The 23,705-nt window shown below is 43.4% G+C and overlaps 1 protein-coding gene across 1 annotated transcript in view; it reads left to right on the top strand.

Moving 5' to 3' along the window:
• The window catches only part of kcng4a (potassium voltage-gated channel, subfamily G, member 4a), a 57,022-nt gene that overhangs the window by 9,757 nt on the left and 23,560 nt on the right, over nucleotides 1–23,705 (top strand). The window contains exons 2-5 of the mRNA XM_077515542.1: nucleotides 1,663–1,887; nucleotides 6,697–6,903; nucleotides 7,009–7,358; nucleotides 18,895–19,536. Coding sequence (XP_077371668.1) covers nucleotides 7,251–7,358; nucleotides 18,895–19,536 — 750 coding nt within the window. The 5' untranslated portion in view covers nucleotides 1,663–1,887; nucleotides 6,697–6,903; nucleotides 7,009–7,250. The remainder of the gene's footprint in view (nucleotides 1–1,662; nucleotides 1,888–6,696; nucleotides 6,904–7,008; nucleotides 7,359–18,894; nucleotides 19,537–23,705) is intronic.

Here is a 23,705-nt window from a genome sequence, read left to right as displayed (position 1 = left end):
TAACAACGAGGAAGACACAAACGTCAGTTATGCCTTACTGTATTGCAAAATTTTGCAAGGCGTCGGCAAGGAAAAACCCGCGAGACCCCCCCCCCCCCCCAAAAAAAAAAAAAAAAAAAAAAAAGCTACTTGAGTAGACAATGGTTTATTTGCTAAGTGCTGTCAACCTCCCGAAGGACAAGCAGGCGTGCGCGCAGCGAACATTTCAGGCATGAGGACTTCGAATATATGTTACAATTTGAGATGGGGTACGCCACACGCCTAATACTAAAGCCCAACGCAGTACCGAGTATCTTTAAAGAACCAGACGTGGGAAATAATCAAGCCGATGGAGGAGCCGCAACTGCTAGCAACACGGAGCCTTCACTCTCACAACAGCCGGCACAAATCGAGGTCTTACTACGGCCACTGAAAGATCTCGGAGAAGCGAAGCAAATTTAAAGCGAAAGGTAGGCATGTTTCGGGGGTGGGGGGGCATTGGTTATTATACTGCACGGACTGTTTTATTTCATAATTCATTTGAAGGTGGCCAACGCAGGGGCACGTCGGCACGTTACCGTAATGCACAGTATTAACAATCGTTGGGGCGGCTGGCTTGACTTCGTCTTTTCGAGTGGCGGCTGGCCTGACCGCAGTGGGACGCTACGCAAAAAAGAAAAAAAAAAAACAGCTAGGGGAGGTTGGGTGCTGTAACGACGATACATTTAATTTTACTATTTTTTCTTTTTCCTGAAATATTTCGTCAGTTCCACACGTTTTGCATTGCTCGTACTGTGTGTCACTTTACCTGTTGGATATTTGCTCCTCCAAGACTTTTCTTCTTCACATCTTTCATCGCAACCAAAGCTATCCTGAGAATGTCTATTTAGTATTGCCATGTTGAATGTCTGATGTTCCAGGATGCAGTTGAGATTGTCCGCAAGGAACCGATCCTCGAGTTCTTTCATTTCCAGACAGCACACATTCATTAGCGGATTGTCCATTCCTGCAGCTCCCGCACGAGCACCACTCACCCCCCGCCTGATTCACTCGTTCGTCAAAGTTTATTTTGTGCCCGAAAAGACCATCTGGCGCCACAACTTTCACATCCAAGGCAGACTTTCCTTCGGTAGTGTTATTTTGTCGTGTTGGCTCGAAGCGATAAGGTTTAATCCTTCCGGGTTTGACGCTAGATGCACGGCTGCGTTGCATAGTGCTTCCATAGTGTAGCGTTTACACACTAGTGACGTAAACATCCGGGTTATTTAGTCACGTGTAACAAACATGCCGGCGTTCGATTCATTTTAACAATGGTTTAAAAGTTATTAAATGTACATAAAAAAATAATCACGTCACCAAATTAATTATTGAAAAAGTAGCAACTTTTTGCTGCTAAAAATGGATCAATAAGTAAAGTGTTCCTTTAAGTATTTTTGGGAGGCGCAATGAACAGGAAAGCGAATAGGAAATAAATCTGCAATAAAGACTGAATGACCTTGAATTTAAAAGACGAACGGTAGAGCGGTTACGTGTACAGTATGTCTACATCCAGTTTAAAGGCAAAAATCTGCACTTCAGCAAGGATGTAGATTCTGGACACCTTTACGCAAACTAACTTCTGCCTCTCCTGCTCTTCCTCCTCCTCTTTCTCCTCCCCCTCCTCCTGCGGCACCACAAACCCAGCTGAAACGGGACACTTTGCGCTCCCCAAGCTTGAAGGCGCATACTGCTGCGGTGTGCTCGCATTGTCAGTGGGCCATGCGCCGATGCCGGACAGGTGGACCCGTCTGCGGTACCACGAAGCGGCCATTCGTACGCTCGCGCTTTTGCCGTTGAGCGAGCGAACGACACGAGACGAGAACCCCAAAGCGAGCAGGTCGTATGGAAAGGAGTTCGGAGCCCGGGATGGTAAGTTCGGATGATGTTAGCGGGGGCGTCACAGTGGAAGTTGGAATGTGTTCCCTGTACCTCAATGCAAGGCTGTGCTTTTGTGCTTGCTTTTCTTGCGTTAACGTGCAATTTGAACATATCAAATGGACTGAAATGCGCCTTCATTTCTACAAAAAATACTATTCTTTTAGATTCGTTTAACTTCCTCGCATGTCCCGTGGAATACAGTATACGAGTGTATGATTCCCCCACCCCCCGCACTCGAAATACAGTGACACTTATCTATCAAATGTGAGTATGATTGGTTGCCTGTCTCAATGTGCCCTGTGAGTGACTTGTGACTAATCCAGGGTAAAAAGGTAAAACAACCCTGAATAACTGAAGAGGTTTTAAAAAAATGGATGAATGCAATATTGTATTGAGCTGATAGGAGAGAGCAGGGACATGTGTACTGCATTTCCATGTTTTGTTATGCATTTCTGATTTTGTATTCTCATTGGTTGTGAACACGCCAAAGAAAAAGTAAACAGACTTTTGGCGCTAATCCTTTACATGCTCACTAAATGAAGTCCTCTGAGATATGGCAAAGATGTACTGAAGTCTTTTCTAGGTATTACCCATTGCTGAATTTCTCAATCAATAGTATGGCCTCAGCTCAGTGATTCCATATCATCATATATTGATGAATGGCTCGCGTCTTCATGTGTTTCTTGTCTGCCATTGGGCTTGAATTAGTTTGAAACTGGTTGAGCTTTCTCCAAAGTTTGTGAATTTAAGATTGAGGACGATCACAGCTAATGCCAGCGCACTGCCAAAGCCACCATCATCAATTAACATTCAGCAAGGAAATACCGGCATATCCACAGAGAATTCAAATTGATGTCGAAATAGTTGATCCTGCTCTCTGCTCTCTGGTGATGAAACCCCAACATTATGACAGGCGTGATTTATTGCTTTCGCCGAATGTGAGTTGCTCTCCTGGTTCTGAATGAGTGTTGTGTATTAATTTGTCACCATGTCCGCCGTGTCCAAGTTATATATTGACTGTAGACACATAGATGTAATCTGAGTACATCAGAATCAGATTGTAATGTGCACAATAGGAATGTAATGATATCTAAACATCACGATGCGATATTATCACAATATGAAGGTCACAATATGATAATTATCACGAAATTGTGTGGACTTTGGTGAAATTTAATAAAGGTCACAACATTGTAAAAAAATGAGCTCATACTAAAAAAAAAAGCACAATATTGTGCTTTTGTACATAACAGCAATGCATATAAACCACCGACAATCTCTATACAATATTGAGGCGCTTACTTGTTAATGCACGCACACATTGAGTTATCCACATATTGATTTGCTTCACAGGCATATTACGTTCCCCTTCATCTGACAATTAGCACAGATTTTAAACATAGAAGGCCAAAACATCTCTAATGAAAATTAAATTGCACTAATAAACTATCCACCAGAGGGTGCTAGAAATGCACAAATGAAAATCAACCTGACTTTTTTAACAGATGTGTTCCCTTTAAATATTGTGAACATGACGGCGATGATATTGTGGCAGTTATCACGATATCACGATTAGGGCTGGGAATCTTTGACTGTCTCACGATTCGATTCGATTACGATTTTTGGGTCTACGATTCGATTGAGAATTCGATTTTCGATTCTCAATTCAAACGATTTTCGATTCAAAATGATTTGATTGACAAATGATTTCTGCTTCAATTTACAGATATGCACAACATTGTCATGATCTACTCCAGTCTGCTTTGCAAGACAAAATGACAAATAGAGATATTAAAGTGTCTTTTTTTTTTTTGTTTAAAGATTTATTAATTTTGTATTGTAAGTGCCTTTTTCCACAAAAACATCATGTGGGCTACAACTGCCTTTTCCCCTTCTTCTTCATTTCTAATTTAAATAAAATCGATTTTTGGATATTAATATCGATCCGATTAATACATGAAAATCTCGATTCTTTTATGAATCGATTTTTTGGCACACCCCTAATCACGATATTGCCCTTATCGTTACATCCCTAGTGAACAACTGGCTACTTGTCAGTATGGCATTTAGATTGTCGGTAAATCATAGAATGTATTTAACTGTCCTTAATAGTATTTGCAGAAAAGTGCTGTATTTTTTTTCCACACTATCACTAGATTGCTACCTTTTCAAGATTGTCTTCATTCTCCACTGCAAACAAAACAAAGCAAAGTTTTTTTTCTACTCCAAAATTCTAAATAAATTTTACAAAGAGAGTTCTGAGTGCATTTTACCAGTTTATGTAGGAACATACCCACAACCTCCAGGGTGGAGGAGACAGCCACTCTGAGCCATTTCTCTCCTGCTGCGTGTTAGTATATTGCTGGTGTCAGTTGGAATCATCGTACCTGCAAGACTGTCATTTTGGACACACCAGAAATGTAGTGTAGTGGCAAACAGCAAAAGTAACTACCAATATTTGTGTGTTTTTTGTATTTTTTATTTTTTTGTAATTTTTTTTATTTTTTATTTTTTATTGGTTGCCCCTGTGGTCAGGTCACTCTTGTAAGAGATTATTAATGTCATATAGTTTCCTACGTGGTTAAATAAAGGAAATGAATAAAAAAAAAGTAGCATGTCTTAGGTGGTAAGTGGCTGTCTCACAAGCTGAAGGTCAAGCGTGTGTTCCCCAATAATTGAGAATTTATTTATTTATTTATTTTTAATAAACTGGGAAAATGTACTGAAAACTCTCCTTGTAAAATTTACTTATAATTTCTCGGGGAAGAAACTTTACTATGTTTTTTCAAGTAATTATCATTAATATATTGTTTTTTTTTCATGGATGCTACAGCATTTTCACTTTTTTTGACATTGACTAGGGCAAACATATTTTTTTGTCTTTCCTATTAATAATGATTGCAAAAATGCTTATTTTGACGTGTAGCCTAGAAAAAGTGTCTATTCACAAGGAGTTTTTAATGGCCACTTTGATTTGCGGCGAGCTACGGAGACGGTGAAAACTATAATGAGAAAATGGAGTTAATAACTATTAGGGACTTGATACAGGGCAAGCCATTCTGGGCAACTGCAATCACTGTGTGTGCCAATAAGTTTCAGAGCAATCATACTGCCAAGAAACACATTTTGAGCCTCTACCGCATTCACTCAGGGTGTGAATTACACCATTAAACCTGAATGTTCTCTTTTCCGCCTGTTCCTTAGTTTTAAATAGGACCCATAATGATCAAACTAGCAGGATGAATGTTCTTTCTTTTTGCTATTTCTTAAGTAATATATTGCTTGTACTGCGATTGGCTGGCAACCAGTTCAGAGTGTAGCCAGCTGAGATAGGCTCCAGCACCCCCCGCGACCCTTATGAGGAATAAGCGGTCAAGAAAATGGATGGATGAATGGATGGATATATTGCTTGTGGTGACAAGGTTTTTTTGTGTAGTTAGTTGTGTGCCTAACATTAAGAGAATATTTTTTAAAACGGCACCACAGACACATTTTTTGCTATCCCTTTATCCTTGTTTCTTTGAACTGTTTAATCAAATGTGATTCACCTGTAAGTTTTGTTTCCTTTTAATTGCCTCCTCCAAATATTAAAAAGAGAAGGTCCTATTGTTTTTATTGTCATTAATCCTGAAAAAAAAAATGTAGATAGAAAAATTTTGGTCAGTTGAGTCACAATTATAAATGGTTCCATTCCATCTTCATTCTTGACATACATTTTTCAAGGAAGTGACTCGACTAAAAACAATAATCACAACTTTGCATCCAGACTGCAAATAAATATTGTGTAAAGGCATTTTAACCATACCTCTACCCACAAACAAATTGGGAAATATCCAAAATGTGAAAAAACATATATATATATATATATATATATATTGTGGGGTGGGGGGTAAACATCTGTGGGTACCAAAATGCGAATATGCAGGGGTCGACTGTAGTTTTATGTTGTAATATCACCAATCACCACTAGATGGGTTAGTTCTGCTTACTTTGTGCTTGCTTCTTAGACTGTACAAGGCTAGACGGCCTAATTTTATTTTATTTTTTTTGAGAATTTGGAATGATATGCATGATAAACATTACCTCAATAATATAAAAATGTTGACTGAGTTGATTTTTGTGACAAAATGAGTTCTTGCACTTAATGTTGGTTTCTTGTTCAGCTGTTTTGTGCCGTCCTGAAATGGTAATCATGGGAAAACACAATATGTGGTTGTTTTGTTGTTTGTGTTAAACCCTTGTTGGGTTAGGACAGTGGATCTTTATACATGCATTGAAAAATTTATTATCAAATATAAAATATATTAACAGTTTGTAATTTGCATCCATTTGTCCATATTTAAAGTAGCATTTTTGTCATACATCTGGTTAGGAAGTGCGTGGTCCAACGTGGCTCCCAGGATCACTGATTAAAAAATTGTGACCCTCGTCCAGCATTTAACTTGCCCATCTAGAGACTTCAGTCTATGTTAATATGGCCCCCCAACAGCGCTCAAAATGATTCGACTGAATACTATTCTATTTTGCTAATCAAATAATTTAGGATGGATTAATGGGAAAAGTGTGTGACACAGCTCATAAATCTAAATTGTAAGCATGTGCGAGGAGTCGTAATTAGTGTCACGAAAAGTCCTAGCATTTACTTTGCTGTAAAGTTGAAGAAATGACAATTTATTTCTTTGTTTCATAGTATCAGGTACAGTATTTGTTGTATTTGTATACCAATACGTAATATGAGACATGATTTAATGTCTTGATTCCTGACTGTCATTTGTCTCTTTCCTTGTCTATCTGTCTCAGATCCTGCATGATGCCATCACAGGCCCTCACTAATGCTGCCTCGGCCTCAGAGGATCCCCATCCCTCTCTGGACACATCAGCACCACATTTGGCTCATTGACGTATTCCGCTTATTCTCCACAGTTGTCAGTCACTGACCCATCTAAACGCACTCTTGCCTCACTCCAAGATTATCTACTGATTTGCTGCTGGCTGCTGATAAAGCAGGCAAGTCCATTTTATCCTCTGATGGCAACATCAAAAGTAATTCAAATGTGACATCAGGTTTCCTGACACGCTCCCTCCTCCAATTTTCTGGTTTTACTTCATTAGTTTGAAGCCAGAGGACATCCATCGTCGATCACCGAAAAGGAGACACAGTGTTGTGCGGCGCTCTGAGGTCAACGAGACCTTGAGTAAGCTAAAGACAGGCTATTGCTCAACTTGTTGACCGCTGACCTGGAACGGACAATGTACTGGGCATTTCTGTCCTGACTCCCACCAAAATAAACCCGGTGAAGAAGCCTGTTCATCTTCCTAAATTCAGCTAAGCTGCGTACGTTCCGGATGCTGCCATGCCCATCATCAGCAATGCTAACCACGACTTCAGCAATCTGTCCGTCAGTGATGACAGCAGTCTTGATCGCATCTTCACTGAGATTCCCGAGACTGAGACCATCAAGGTAGGAAAATATTTGCTGTGATTTCCCCTGTCAATTGTGCTGCAGATCTTCATCCAACAGAAACACATTTATACAGCATGTACCAACAATGAGTCTGATTTACAAATATATTTGAAAGAAACTCAAATGTTAAGTACTTACTTAAATTTGTTCTTGTAAAAGTCCTCTGTATGATACGATGAAAAATCTTGCATGTTTGATTTTGATTGGTTATCTTCTAAATAGCGGCATAGCATCTTGACGTCAACCAATTGGATTGTGTCTTGCAACGGCCTCGCCTCACTCACGTTACCTGTACATCAGAAGACTTTGAGAAGATTTAGAAAAGACTTGTAAAACTACCATCTCACAACTAGCTCACATCTCAAGACTGTTATGTTTTGACTATCTTGTTGAGTTTGTTTTCTGTTGAAGTTGCCATGGTGCCAGAAGGGCGGTGTCTACCACGGCGCACCTGCTGTCACTTTACAATCAGCAGGGGTTTAAAAGCCGAGTGTCGGCAGACAGGAGACGTCGGGCTATTCTGCATTGCTCCCTTGCTTGCTGCCAACGCGACCACTCGTTCCTCGCCTTGCTACGGTTTGTTTTTATGACGCATTCTCCGGTCCGCAGCGGTTTTGTCCACGCGCGCGTCCTTAGTTACTCTTCGGCTCTTTTTAGTTATTTGTAGACGCATAGTAGTTTCCCTCCTTTGTTCTCTCGCTCGCGGCGGTTTGTCCCTTCTGCGCACTCTCGTTTGTTAGGTACTCATACTGTATAGTTTTATTATTTTGCTACTTTGCACGTTGTTACTTCCTTGGAACTTTTTCCATGCGCCCTTTGTTAAATTAAAGTATTGTTGTTTGTCTCGGATTAGCTGCTCTGGGATCCTTATTCGCACGCACACACACACGCACGCACGCACGCACACACATATCCTTAACATAATAGCCCGACCACGATGGATCCCGCAGATTCCGATCACGTCCGCCATGCGTTGTCCAGTCAGGGACAACTTCTCGGCACACATGAGCAAACCCTCCGACAGCTCATGGAAGCGGTGTCTTCCCTCACGACACAGCTTGGCTCGCTCGCTACTCGCGTTAACCAGATGTCGGCCCGGGAGGCACCCGGCTCGCCACCTCGATCCAGTGCGGAAGCCCCCGCCCCCCTTGCCGGCACGCACGAGGGTAGAGAACCCAACTTGCCACATCCGCAGCACTACTCGGGGGAGATTGGGTTATGTAGTCAATTTATTCATCAATGTAGTTTAATTTTTGATCAACAACCCCGTACGTTCGTTTCCGATCAATCAAAGATCGCATACATAATGAGTCTCTTGACGGGTCGGGCCGCCGCTTGGGCGTTGGCAGTAAGCAACGCGAACCCCACATTACGTAATTACTTACCCGACTTCCTTACTGAGTTTCGCAATGTTTTTGATCACCCGGTAAAAGGCAAGGAGGCGGGCAGCCGTCTGCTGAGCCTAAAACAGCGGGACATGTCAGTCGCGGATTATTCTATCGCTTTTCGTATCTTGGCCGCAGAAAGCCGTTTTGATGAGACTGCACTTTGCAGCGTTTTTCGTCAAGGACTGAATCCGTCGATCAAGGACGAACTTGCAGTGCGAGATGAAACCACCAGCTTGGAGGAGCTAATTAGACTGGCCATCCGGCTGGACAACCGGCTGCGGGAACGTCACCGCGAGAGGAGAGACGAGGAACGGCGGCAGCCAGGTTTCAACACCCGGGGGATGAGGGCACCAGCCACGGTTGAGCCAGCTCCGGGTCTTCTCCCTACCCCTCCGACGGCTGCCAGCCCGCCGACTGCCCACGCTGAGGAAGCCATGCAATTGGGTGGAGGACGGCTCACCCCGGCGGAGCGCCAACGACGAACGACAAGCCGTCTCTGTTTCTACTGCGGGGTGTCGGGGCACCTCATTTCTGCCTGCCCAGTGAGACCCGATCGACGGGCCAGCAGTACGAACCCCCGGACCTCCTCGTTCCCTAACTGTGAGTACTCGTCGGCCGTTTCGGAGGCGAAGCCAGCTACCATGTTGAAACCGTCGGAGGGGAGAAGACTGCAATTACGAGGGGAGGTGTCGGGTTATGGGGCCAGGGTTGAAATCGTAGCCCTGGTGGACTCCGGGGCTGATGACTGTTTTTTAGACAAATCAATTGTTAACAAGTTGAGATGCCCGGTGTTAGAGCTGGAGAAGCCCACCGAGGTATTTGATCTGGACGGACGGTTGTTGGCCGTGGTAACACATATCACGGATATTTTGAAAATACGCTTGTCGGGTAACCACGTGGAGAACAGACAATTTTTTGTTGCACACATGCACAAAGCCCCTGTAGTGTTGGGACTGACTTGGCTAGCAATGCATAACCCAGACATTGACTGGAAAAAGGGGGAGATAACCAACTGGAGTTTGTTTTGCCACTCTAACTGCCTGAGATCGGCCAATTCAGCTCCCATCATTCCAGCTAGAGCTGTAGAACCTCTGAACTTGGAGAACGTCCCACCAGAATACCATGACTTGCGACTGGCTTTCAGTAAGGACAGGGCACTGTCTCTTCCACCACATCGGCCATACGACTGTGCCATCAATCTCGTACCTAACGCGCCCCTGCCACACGCGAGACTATATCGGATCTCAAAGCCCGAACAGGAAGCACTCCACGAATACATCTCAACCTCGCTGGCAACAGGGCTCATTCGCCCATCAACATCACCAGTAGGCGCTGGGTTTTTTTTCACGGACAAAAAGGACAAAACGTTAAGACCTTGTATTGATTACCGAGGTCTCAATGACATTACCGTAAAGAATAAATATCCATTGCCACTGCTAGATTCCGCGTTCGCACCACTACAGTCTGCTACCATATTTACCAAATTGGACTTGCGCAATGCTTACCACTTGGTCAGGGTGAGAGAGGGGGATGAGTGGAAAACAGCATTTAACACACCCATGGGCCACTACGAGTATTTGGTTATGCCGTTTGGCCTTTGCAACGCACCTGCGGTTTTCCAGAACTTGATCAATGATGTGTTGCGGGACATGATAAACAAATTCTGTTTTGTTTACCTTGATGATATTTTGATTTTTTCCAGAGACCTCCCCGAGCACCGTCAACATGTCCGACTAGTCCTCCAACGCCTTCTAGAAAATCGCCTTTACGTCAAGGCTGAAAAGTGTGAATTTCACACTGCTTCGGTTCAGTTCTTGGGTTTCGTAGTGGAGAAGGGCCAACTAAAAGCGGATCCAGCCAAAATACAGGCTGTGGTCGACTGGCCGTCACCCACATCAAGGAAGCACCTGCAGAGGTTCCTGGGCTTCGCCAACTTCTACAGGCGTTTTGTTCGAAATTATAGCATGGTGGCGGAACCTCTGACAAGGCTTACATCTAACAAGGACCAGTTTCGGTGGAACCCAAGAGCTGAAGCCGTTTTCTCTCGTCTGAAGGATTTATTTTCTCACGCGCCGGTTCTCATTCACCCTAACACTGCTCTCCCTTTTGTTGTAGAGGTCGATGCTTCGGAGACAGGAGTGGGGGCGGTGTTGTCTCAGCGGTCCCCAGTCGACCAGCGTCTGCATCCATGTGCATTTTACTCACGGCGCCTGACCCCAGCCGAGAGCAATTATGACGTGGGTAATAGGGAGTTGCTGGCAATAGTGTTGGCACTCGGGGAGTGGAGGCACTGGTTGGAGGGGGCGGTGGAACCTTTTCAGATCCTGACTGACCATAAGAACTTGGCATACTTAAAGTCAGCCCAGAGACTCAACCCACGCCAGGCCCGATGGGCGTTGTTCCTCACCCGCTTCGACTACACAATCACTTACCGCCCTGGGTCACGCAACGCCAAGCCCGACGCCTTGTCCCGGATGTTTGGTCCGACTGAGGACCACGCCACCCGAGAGACTATTGTTCCGGCAACCCGGGTGGTGGGGGCTCTCCAATGGGAAGTTGAAAGAAAGGTGGCGGGTGCCATCAAGGACACTTATGTACCCGACGGATGCCCAGCAGACAAACTGTTCGTTCCGGTCCACCTGCGCCCGGAGGTATTGGATTGGGGTCACTCCTCCAAGTTGGCGTGCCATCCGGGGATAGCCCGGACTCATTTCCTCGTAGCCCAGAGGTTTTGGTGGCCAGGGCTTCGGAAAAACATTGGTGAGTTTGTCTCGGCATGTTCAGTCTGCGCCCGGAACAAGCCTTCTCACCAACCCCCGGCTGGGCTGCTACACCCTTTACCCATTCCGGCTCGCCCATGGTCTCACGTCGCGCTGGACTTTGTTACAGGCCTCCCACAGTCACGTGGGAAGACAGTCATCCTGAACGTGGTGGACCGTTTCTCAAAGATGGTCCACCTCGTGGCGCTGCCTAAGCTTCCCTCAGCCCTGGAGACGGCAGAGATTCTCATCAGGGAGGTGTTCCGCCTCCACGGCATCCCGGTGGACCTGGTCTCAGACCGAGGACCGCAATTTGTCTCCCGCGTCTGGAAGTTTTTCTGCAAGGCTTTGGGGGCCACTTCCAGCTTATCATCTGGGTACCATCCCCAGACTAATGGACAGGCAGAGCGCTCAAACCAGACCCTCGAATCGGCTCTTCGGTGTGTCTGCCAGCAACACCCATCAACCTGGTCCACTCACTTACCTTGGGTCGAGTATGCCCACAACTCCCTTGTCGGTTCGGCCACCGGACTGTCGCCCTTCCAAGCGGCCTATGGTTACCAACCCCCGATCTTTCCAACACAGGAGAGGAGTGTCTCTGTTCCTTCTGTCCAGGTTCATCTTCGCAGGGCTCGACGAGTGTGGCGAGACACCAGGGCGGCTTTGGGGCGCACCATGGCTCGGAATCAGCAGATTGCGGATCGACACCGGGTTCCAGCCCCCACCTATCAACCAGGCGAGAAAGTGTGGCTTTCGACACGGGACTTGCAACTGGCCGGAGAGTCGAGGAAACTGGGGCCACGCTACATTGGGCCTTTCGTCATCGACTCTGTCATTAACCCGGCGGCCATGAAGTTGAGGCTGCCACCCACTCTCAAGGTGCACCCTGTATTCCACGTATCGCTGCTTAAACCTGTTTCTGAGAGCCCTCTGAGCCCTCCTACGGTGCCTCCACCTCCTCCAAGGTTGGTCAACGATCAGCCCGTGTACACAGTTAGAGCGCTGTTGGACTCGAGAAGGAGGGGTAGAGGACTCCAGTACCTGGTCGACTGGGAGGGGTATGGCCCTGAGGAGCGCTCCTGGGTCCCCCGCTCCTGGATCCTTGACCCCGCGTTGATTCGTGACTTCCACTCGCTCAATCCGTCAAAGCCTAGGTAGGCCGCCAGGGGGCGTCCCTTTTGGGGGGGATACTGTTATGTTTTGACTATCTTGTTGAGTTTGTTTTCTGTTGAAGTTGCCATGGTGCCAGAAGGGCGGTGTCTACCACGGCGCACCTGCTGTCACTTTACAATCAGCAGGGGTTTAAAAGCCGAGTGTCGGCAGACAGGAGACGTCGGGCTATTCTGCATTGCTCCCTTGCTTGCTGCCAACGCGACCACTCGTTCCTCGCCTTGCTACGGTTTGTTTTTATGACGCATTCTCCGGTCCGCAGCGGTTTTGTCCACGCGCGCGTCCTTAGTTACTCTTCGGCTCTTTTTAGTTATTTGTAGACGCATAGTAGTTTCCCTCCTTTGTTCTCTCGCTCGCGGCGGTTTGTCCCTTCTGCGCACTCTCGTTTGTTAGGTACTCATACTGTATAGTTTTATTATTTTGCTACTTTGCACGTTGTTACTTCCTTGGAACTTTTTCCATGCGCCCTTTGTTAAATTAAAGTATTGTTGTTTGTCTCGGATTAGCTGCTCTGGGATCCTTATTCGCACGCACACACACACGCACGCACGCACGCACACACATATCCTTAACAAAGACAAGTCATAGAGTTTTTAGCCTTAGCCTTATCTCAGACTGAGATTTTACAAAGACTGAATTTTGTAGGCCCCGCGACCCTTGTGAGGAATAAGCGGTCAAGAAAATGGATGGATGGATGGATGAATTTTGTAGGGTCACGAAATAAAGACTACAACTAGATTGTTCAGGCATTTATTTTACCCACAATGCAAACTTCCCCTCATGCTCTTAGTAGAAATCTACACAATAGAGAAGCAGAAGCAGTTGGCTACAGCTGCCTATAGTGTACGCAGTAGTTTGTGCAACAAAAACTACAAGAGTGAATTCAGCAAAATACAAGCATGGCTCAAATGATAAAACATGTTTTTATACAAGATATAGTGTACATAACTATTATATTGTATAAAAAAATTTCGATCAGCATTTAAATAATTAGTGGAATTCATCCCACGCCGCTCTGCATAATCAGCGTGGGAACTCTGTGCTTTAACCGCTGAGCTAAACATCTGATGACTTTTTTTAACTTCCATATATAATGAGTGAGAGATAACAATGTTTAAGTGCAGCTCAATTTGTTATATTCAGTAATATTATCTTGACATTTAAAGTGGTGCATCTCTACCGTGAGAAAATGGAGAGGCTGGGCTATTGCAAAATTCTGATGGGAACTTTCACCAGTTATTTTATCTTTAATGCTCGCTATACTAATAATTACAACCAGGAGACTGTATATTCTCATTTGAACTATTTACTGGATGCCAGAAAGTTTGAGTACACAGCTGTGGAGCCTTTTCTTCTATCTGTGGAAGAAGGTGTCATCTATTCCAAATGGTTTCTATCCGTATACTGTCTTGTCCGCCCACCCACACAGGGCGGCTCAGCCTAGCCCATGTGAAAATGTGTGGCATGATGGTCTTAACTGGTTTCTGCTGGACAGTTCCAGAGTGCAGATAGATAGGAAGACACCAAACCAGGACAGGACACAGCAACACCCAACGATTGAGATTACGGTTCTTAAACTTCTTCAAAACTTTTAGTCTTTAACTCTTTCACTGCCATTGACGGCAAAAGTCGTCAAATGATGCATTTTTTGCTGGGCTGGCAGTGAATGTGTTAAACTGAGACTGTGACAATCATTATGCGTAAGCCCAGCATTAGTTGCTGTTCAATATTTTTTTTTGCGAGCAACATGGCAAAAAGAAAAAAGATTTTTGACTCATAGGCATGCCGTCACGTTGACACGTTTATCATTGATTTGACAAGATTAGCGCCAATGATCGTAAAAGACGGGATATAGTGATATGATCATAATATATGTCAAGTATAGTGTGGTGTTGCAACTTGTCACGAGACACGGCAGAATTTTGGAGAAGGATCTATCTGCAGACCATGAGTGAGTGGAGCACTACCGGAAACATGTGACCTCCAATTCCATCTTAGTTTACTTAGTTTACTAAGCCTAAATGTAAATATAACCATAATCTTAACCCATACTAACTGCGCTGTTTTAACTAAGACGGCTGTTGGAACTTTCGTGATCACCGGAAACACGTGACCCCCATTTAAAGGCCAAAGTTGTAGCGCAGCGCCACCGAATGGTGAATGTTGCGTAATTGCAGTACATCGTGTCTTATACGCTTCTCGGTGGTTTGTCTGAACAACTAGTTGGATGGAATCTGATTAATGTCATGATGGAAATATCTGTGAATTTTGAAGTCAATTAGAATATGCATATATATGGATGTGGTGCTAGCAAATTAATTGAACAACACAGACAGCCTGTCTGTTGTTCACTTACTGGTAATTTGACAGTCATGTACATTGCTGTTAAATTCTAACTGTGTACAATGCTGTAAAATTCTGTTGACTGAACATTGAGTGATGAAGAAGAGAGGAAAACAATGTCAAATTTCATTTCAATTCATTAAAGTTGGTTTACACATAATACATTTATGCTTCTAGAGAGCCTACTCCTCAATTGTGCAGGATTCCTGGATTAAGCATGCTGCAGTACCCCGAGTCTTCAGTGGCATAAAACGTCCATAGTCATCTTAAAAAAAATAAAAAAAAATAAAAAAAAGTCAATTTCCCTTCCCTTATATACAGCCTTATAGTGTCATAAATTTTACGGCAGTTGAGGTGGGTGCTGAAGAAGTACTGTACATCATTCTGTACTCTTCAGGCAGCTCCTTCCAGTTCACAACACCTGTTATTTGTTATTGAACATCTTTGTAGATCGCTGGCATTATTAACAGGCACAGCTCAGCACCTTTCCATTTGAAATAGTGCTCCTGCAAATTCAAGCATTTTTAAATTTATGGCTCGAATGCAAGTACTTGAAAATGTAGGAATAAGTCACAATTAAGTACTCATAACCTTTTATTTACTGGTAGGTGTAATAAATAATGCGTCACCTGCAATTGAAAACAAGTTTGAGGATAACACCCAGTGGCGATATAGTGTAATAATACACAAACAATTAGACATTTTGACAAACGGAAAAGAAAACAAAACAGAAAAAGAGGTCTAATCAGACAATACATTCTTTAAATTATCAAATATTAGCAATCCTTCCAAAACTTTACATTTCCTTAAAAAAAAAAAGGTTGAAATTTAAATTACGGTTGATTTGAGGGCGTTGTACATGCACAGACTAGTCCGTCTGTATGTCGCGCTTCGTTCAGATGCGTTTCCGATGGAGTTTGTTGTTGGTGTTGTATATATTGCTCAAACTTTCTACATGTCTTGTATACTGTTTTGTTCAAATTAACTAAATAGTTAGTTTATAAAGTTATTTCTGTGTTTTAAAAAATAAATTATATGGTTAAAAAAAGCGATTCCTGTGTAGCTCGAAGTCACGTGCTGCCGTTAGCGGTCACGTGCTTCTGGTGGAGCTCCATTCGCCCAGCGTCTGCAGCTAGACCCTTATGGGATTTTGTGGCAATAGTGTGACATCGAGCCCAAATTTGTCTTGTAGTCTGATCCAGGCACAAGTCTGAAACAAACACAGTACCCAAGCCAATTACAGCTACGGCTACAGGATATAGAAACTAATAAAAACACATTATTTAGTAGAAAAGGAGAGTAGAATGAAGAAGTGCAGGACACAATCATGCATTATTTTTATACTGTGTCCAATGAATGGCAATTGCATCTATCTTGAAATGGTGTTCGGGGAAGAGTATTTTATTTCCTTACTTACAGATAATCTGCTACAGAGGCAAGCCCCTTCTGCTTTGAACACCTTTATTGCAGCAACAATCCCAGCAATCACTGATTCACTGGCTCTGCCCAACCAGGATGCAAGTGCATGTTTCTGGTACTTAAAAGATTAATAAGTCAACCCAAACATTTTCTTTACAATAATAATAAGTTCTATCCAACCTCGCCAGTCTAAACATGACATTCTGATGAGTATTGTTTGTGAAATTTTTATCCATCTCTTGGGTCGGCCATTTTGCCACTTGCTGTCGCCTGATGACCAATCACAGCTCAGCTTCAGAAGTGAGCCATGATTGATTGTTACCTGAGCCCTGAGCAACGTTTAGATGACAGGGGGCACATATTACATATTCTTGTAAAGAAAATTTTGGTGTTGAGTCTGTTGACTTCCTCTTTAAAAGTTGTCAAAATAACTACATACCGTCAGTGTTGGTTAAAACAGATCATATGTTGTTTTGCTCATAAATATTTCAACAATAAATTTGGAACGTGCAGGAGCTTGCCACCTGCAAAGTACTGGCACATCCAACATCCCTTTAAAATTCCAATAGTGCGATCAATGGTGCAATGAGCACATGTCAATGATTGTTTGACTGATGGGTGACAAGGGGTGTCATCAATCAGGTGTCTTGGCATATCCTTGATCTCATTATGGTCTGTTACTATATTGCATCTCAAATAGCTTCTTATTCCAGGCACATACTATACCTATGAATCTGTGTTGCAGGTGTCAGTGTTAAGGTATTAGAATGAAGGTATGAGAGTGGATGAGTTGTGCACTCCACTGGGAGAGTGGCTTCCCAAATCGAAACGTGGTCTTGTTAATGGTTCAGGTCCTGGAAAGATGTTTGTGAGGGTGACCTAGTGCACACATTCGAGTAGACTTTTGTGCCAATGGCGCATGACAGGCCAGCCAGTCATCAAAGTCTTCATGACCATCATCATCATCTGCGCACACAGCACGCCAGTCTTATTCTATTACAAAGTATTTTTTGAGAAAATGGACTGAACGCAAGTACAAACAATTCAGCAGGTCAAGAACATTTCATAAATATCAAACTTAGACTGTTCGTCAAGAAACCTTTTGAACAACGGACATATTTGAGGATAAAATCTTGTCATGATGATGAACATATAGGTGTATTTTAATATAAAAAACTGTTGCACTCAAGTAACTTAGATATTCCATATAGGATTCCTAGGTAAGGTTGCCAACTGTCCCATATTAGTTGAGACGCCCCGTAATAGCCGTGACGCCCCGTATTTGGGCTAAATTGATATGTCCCGGACGGGACCTCAAAAGTCCCGTAAAATAATTCTCAATACTTAAACAAAATGCAGTAAACGGCATCTTTGGCATTTTTGGACCACGGCTGCTCCCATAGGTTGACAAGTGACAAGGAAGTTGCTCGTAGCCATTAAAATCAGTCGCTGGTTGTGATGTTATGTGAAGATCTTACAAGGTAAGAGAAGCAACTAGAGAGAGAGAGAGAGAGAGAGAGAGAGAGAGAGAGAGAGAGAGAGAGAGAGAGAGAGAGAGAGAGAGAGAGAGAGAGAGAGAGAGAGAGAGAGAGAGAGAGAGAGAGAGAGAGAGAGAGAGAGGGGCACTTCCTGGTTTCGTCACAGCTTCATGTCGCCTACACTCTAAATGCCGATCTTAATACGTCGGCTGCAAACGTATCAGCGGGAGCAATACAAGATGTATTCTCGCACTATTTATGAACAAATACTGCCAGAATTTAGCTTGCTGACAAGTTTCGCTATCAGCGCTTAACACAGCAAACCGCACTCTACAGGTCCTAGATCAGCTAAAACGGCAATGTCACTAAGCACGGCACCTGTCAGCCAATCACAGGCATCAGGCATCGTCACGTGCATTTTTTGTAGCGGCTATACTGCACAAGTGGCTAGAAAATAATAATAATAATGATGTGTAGTGTTGTCCGGTTGGTTAGTAAGAGAGAATGGATAAACCTGTAAGAAAAAAAAGACGGTGCTGTTACAACAAGTATCCATGGGAAAAGTAAATTTGGTGAGTCACGCTCCTCTTTTGCTTTTTATTTTTTTTGTACCTCTCTTTTTTTTAAGGAAAGAGGCAAATTGTGGTTTCTTTAAGGTTTTATATGAGGTTACATAATGATGGCCTGCAGTAAAGATGAAAGGGAATGTACAAACTTTGTGCATTTCAAATCTAATCAGAATATACACTGATTTCACACATCATGCTCACACTACCATGACACCGTGCCGTGCACCTGTCCCTTATTTTGGGATGAGAAAGTTGGCAACCCTATTCGTAGGTGCCTTACACCTTCATCTTTTAAATTGGTTAAGCGTTTATGAATGACATGCAATGTCAAGTTCCAACCATATTTAATCTGCAAATGTTTTATTTTTCTGATGGAGTTGTTATACAAGTCATAAACTTTTCCGCAGGGTGTTTACTACCAAAGGGCTCAGTTCATCCGTCAGCCGGAGGATCTCGTCTCCGTAGACCACCGCTTGCTGGCAGTGATCAACGTCGGGGGGAACCGCTATACCTTCCCTTGGACCACGCTGCAGCAGTTCCCTCTCACTCGACTGGGCCGCTTGTGTGGCTGCAGGTCACCCGAGGACATTGCCAGCGTCTGTGATGACTATGACGAAGCGCGGAAGGAATTCTTCTTTGATCGCTCTCCATCCGCCTTCAGGGTCATTCTCAACTTCCTGGCCGCAGGTAAACTTCGCCTGCTGCGGGAGATGTGCATCCTCTCCCTGCACGACGAGCTCACCTACTGGGGCGTGGAGATGGCGTACATGGAGCGCTGCTGCAAGAGGAAGATGTACACACGAATGGAGGAGGTGCACGAGCAAGAACGGCAGGATGAGGAGCGCAGGCAGAGAAACGCCATGCAGCGTGTTCCCGTGGAGGAGACGACGTACCGCAAAGTTATGAACTGGCTCCGAGATATGGTGGAGAATCCGCAGTCTGGCTTACCGGGGAAGATCTTCGCCTGCCTGTCAGTCGTCATGGTAGCAGTGACTGTGGTGAGCTTGTGTATCAGCACCATGCCTGACCTCAGAGAGGAAGAGGACAGGGTGAGTGTGTTACACAACATCAACATGTACTAAATATCCAGTTCTATGCAACCCGTTCAGGTCACCATTATATTTCCAGCAATTCTGTAATAACCATATAAACTGAAAAATTGACTCCACCAAAGTCTTTTCTGGAAACAAAAGCTGTGTGATTTGCGTGTGTGAGCACTGGGCATGAATATCCCGTGAACTCTCTACCCATAACAGCGTGGATAACGAAGCCTCATGCTCACTGAGGCCTGTCCAGTATCTTTCAGTAAACACTGGAGAAATAATGAAATGGCTTCACTGTGTCGCTCACAAAAGGAACAAGCACGCATGAAAATGTGCACATTAGTAGAGCCATCAAGTCACATAAAAGCAACTCATAAACACTCGTCCACACACAAAAAGCTTTGATCTTGTTCATTTTGTTGTTGTTGAATTAAGTCCGTTGATCCGATTGACATTGACAAAACCCAGTTCTACTGGGTCCTTGTGTAAAATTTAAATACAAACAGAATATGGTGATTTGCAAATTATTTGGAACCTATATTCAATTGAATACGCTACAAAGACAAGATATTTAGGGCCCTATTTTCATACCCATCTTAAGTATAGTACAAAGCACAGTCGAAGGGCCCTATTTTCATACACAGGGGCACATGCGCTCAGTGTACAAACAAGCATGTCTTCATTTTGGTGGGATGGAATGCAGCCAACCCAATTGAAGCGGCTCCCCTTCATTTCCATTAAAATCAGGGTGGTGGAAGTGCACAGATAATTCGTCAATTTTGCCATGTGGCTGCACACCACACAACTATACGTTAAAAACTGGTATACCCAAGATTTTGCCTTTCTCGTCGTGTGTGGGGTCTGTCAGCATTTGGAAGTCTGCCAACAATTTTTAAATCTTGCCGTGTGAACCCGGATTTAGTTTCGTGTTCAGTTCGTTTATTTAACATCAGGGATGGTGTTAGACAGCTGAGGGTCCTTCAGTGTACCAAGTCAGGCAGGTTTTTGAACAAGGGTCCTTAAAAGAGGTGTAGTCTACTGTCTGTGTGAACCCGGTTTTAGTTTAGTGCTCATTTCGTTTATTTGACATCAGGCATGTTGTTAGACAGCTAAGGGTCCTTCAGTGCGCCAATTTAAGTCAGGCAGGTTATTGAACAAGGGTCCAAAAAAAGAGGAGGTGTTGTCTACTGTCCCAATATTCGCACTTTCACCCTTGTGCCCCTCAAATGTCTGTTCCCGTTGCATGTGTGTAGGGTGTCCCAGTTTTCCAAAGTGTGTTGTCGCCCCGTCCCCTTTACACGATTTGAACAAAAGATTGAGAAAATGGGTTGGATGGCAATTCCTGTGCCTGTTCAAAAAATAAATAAATAAATAAATAAATAAATAACAATTCAAATGTAAGTACAGGGAGTCCTCGGGTTAAAGCGCCTTACAACGGTCTCGCCCGTTCAGCCATTTTGGTCCCGTCTGCCAATTTGCTCATCGTCCGCCATATAGCCCGCAGTCTTTTCCCCTCGTCCACTATTTAGCCCTTAGTGCTAGCGGTTGTGCACTTGTATATGAGTATCTTTGGCTTTTTCGCCCTCTTTTTTTTATTTATTTATTTATTTTTTCTCTCCACATCATGGCCCCTAAGAAGAAGAAAGCTACGTCTTCTATCAATGTTAGTCTAGCCAAAAGAAAAACAATCACCATGGAAACGAAGCTAAACGTCATAAAAAGGTCGCCGAAAGGAGAGACACTAACAAACATCGGCAAAGACTTGGGCTTCAGTTAGACAGTCTTTTTTTTTTTTTTTTTTTTTTTTTTTTTTAATTATTATTATTATTATTTTTAATGTATTTTATATTTGTGCTAATTATTTTAATGTAAATATTTACTTTAATGGGGAAATTCAACTTAAATTGAAATTCGGGTTACATCTCTAGCATATAGGAACGGAACGCTGACATAACTGGAGGACTCCCGTAATTATAAGTTTTATCAGTTGTATGTGTAATTTTAATTGAAGTTTAAATATCTCCTACATATTTGGCCAAGTGTAGTCGCCATACTTAGCGACCTGCTGTGCATGCGCCGCAGATCATGCAGAGGCCGCAAATAAATGCTTCGCAAATCAGGCGTGGAGCCATAGCTTCAATGGACTAGGGTTTTTACTTGACTACTTTTCTGCAGTTTCAATGTTATTTCAAGCAACAAAACTGCCAAAACAACAACTGTTGCCGTAAGGTCTGATGACGCAGTGACCACAGTGGCACAAGCCAATGACGTTACATGCACTGTCCTAATTCTGCAATTTCGCACACTCATAACCGTGCACTCTCGAACATTATGTGCACCTCTATTAGGTGTACACTTAATTGAGTAGTGAGGGTGTAGTGTGGGTTTTGGGTCAGGGTCTACTAGTCTGTTGGCCGAGCATGGCGGTTGGTAGTTACTACTAGTTACCACCGTGTGCACATACGATACATGACATCATTAGTAAGGAAAAGAATAGTTACATCATAACAATGTCAGGCGGACTGAGAGCATCAAATTTGCATTGTTCCTTCTGCTATATGTCCGACTTTGACTTGATTGCTCGTGTGGATGACAGCATGAGGTGCTCCAATTTAATCATCAGTAATCGGGTGAGTACTAATGGATCTGTCAGTCATTCATCGTTAAAATTTCATTTTAACGATGAATGACGGAAACATTGACGGACGCCCATTTCGCCGAAGAATGGCGGATAGATGATTACAATGCGGTTTAGCTTGAAATATTGATGGATGGGAGTCCCAACTGTTGACAAATGACGACTGACGGACGTTCAGAATTCATTGACGTGCCTGCCTCTGTTGTCAGCACATTCAGAGAGGGCTCAGCTAAATGGATACATTTAACACAAATTAATAGCAGTAAATATGTATTTCTATTTACTTAAGCTGGTGACAAATTATATAGATAAATATTCAGAATTTCATACTGAATACTTAGTGAGCACAAGAAATATAAATGAAGCACATTTATCATGAAGTACAAAATATGAATTAAGTGGGGTAGAACGATGATGTGACATCAGCCCTATTCTCTCCATATTTAAAATAAGTCCATCATGACTAGCCCTTGAGCTAACCTTGTCGGAAAGCAAACAAACAGAAATTAAAAATCCGATGTGTGACAGTCAAAGTGGGTCTACACACTGGACACTGGCTCAGAAGTTGTCGACAGCATAGATTTTGGTATTTTGGTATGAGCAGACACATAGCGCTAGAGGGTTGATAGCAGCAGGGTGTGATGCAGGAGAATTTAGAGAGGCTGCAGAGGACCTTATTATCCAAAAGGCCTGAATAAGAATTTAGAGTTTGCTCCCAGGAGGAGATCAGTGGCTGGTCAGGAAAAATGATGAAGAAGCTCAGACAAAAGATTGGCGCATACACATAAGTCTGATTGCAGGGATGTTGGAAACCTTTTCATGATGTTGTCAGCATGATGGAATGAATTTGCGTGCATTGGCAAAGAGGATAAAAACATAGTGGAGTGATGCATTGTGGTCGATTATTTTGTAAACAAGGCTGGAAAAAGATAAAGAGGCAAGCATATTTCCTGAAAAATACGGTGTTTACACTTCCATTATCAAGATGACATTCCGTTGAGAGGAATTGGGTGTTTCTGTTTGTGGTTGTATAAGGAGCAGAAGAAAGACTGTGGTGCACCATGGGAGAAATCAAGTTGTCCTCAGGGGCCACTGTGCTCCACTGAGACCAGAGCACCTACCCATCAACCCTTATTCACACAGCTCTTTATTGATACCTGGCAAGATACACTAACAATGTGTTACGGGACAATTTATACCACTGTGCATTGTTCCCTAAGGACTTGAATGGATACAAGACTTATAACTCGTTTTCCAGTATTGGATTAGGCATTGGGTACAAAGAATAACAGCGCAAATATCTCTGGCATCATATTCCCTTATGTATCAAAATAAGAACATACCTGAACGCCATTATCCTGGTCACGTGATCGTCATGCTGTATCCTGTGCGTAAATGAAAGCTGCCTTTGTTCATTTCATTGGGAGTTTTCTGACGTAATTGGCAAGAAAAAGACCGTCTTCGATCCCAAATACTGCACCAATTCTTTTTTTTTTTTTATAAGAGCTCAGAATTGTTCATTCGGTAGTCTTACCGA

This window comes from Festucalex cinctus, chromosome 3, assembly GCF_051991245.1.
Source record: "Festucalex cinctus isolate MCC-2025b chromosome 3, RoL_Fcin_1.0, whole genome shotgun sequence".
Classification (NCBI taxonomy): domain Eukaryota; kingdom Metazoa; phylum Chordata; class Actinopteri; order Syngnathiformes; family Syngnathidae; genus Festucalex; species Festucalex cinctus.
The sequence above is the reverse complement of the archived record's forward strand: the minus strand, read 5'-3'. Positions and strand labels throughout refer to the sequence as shown.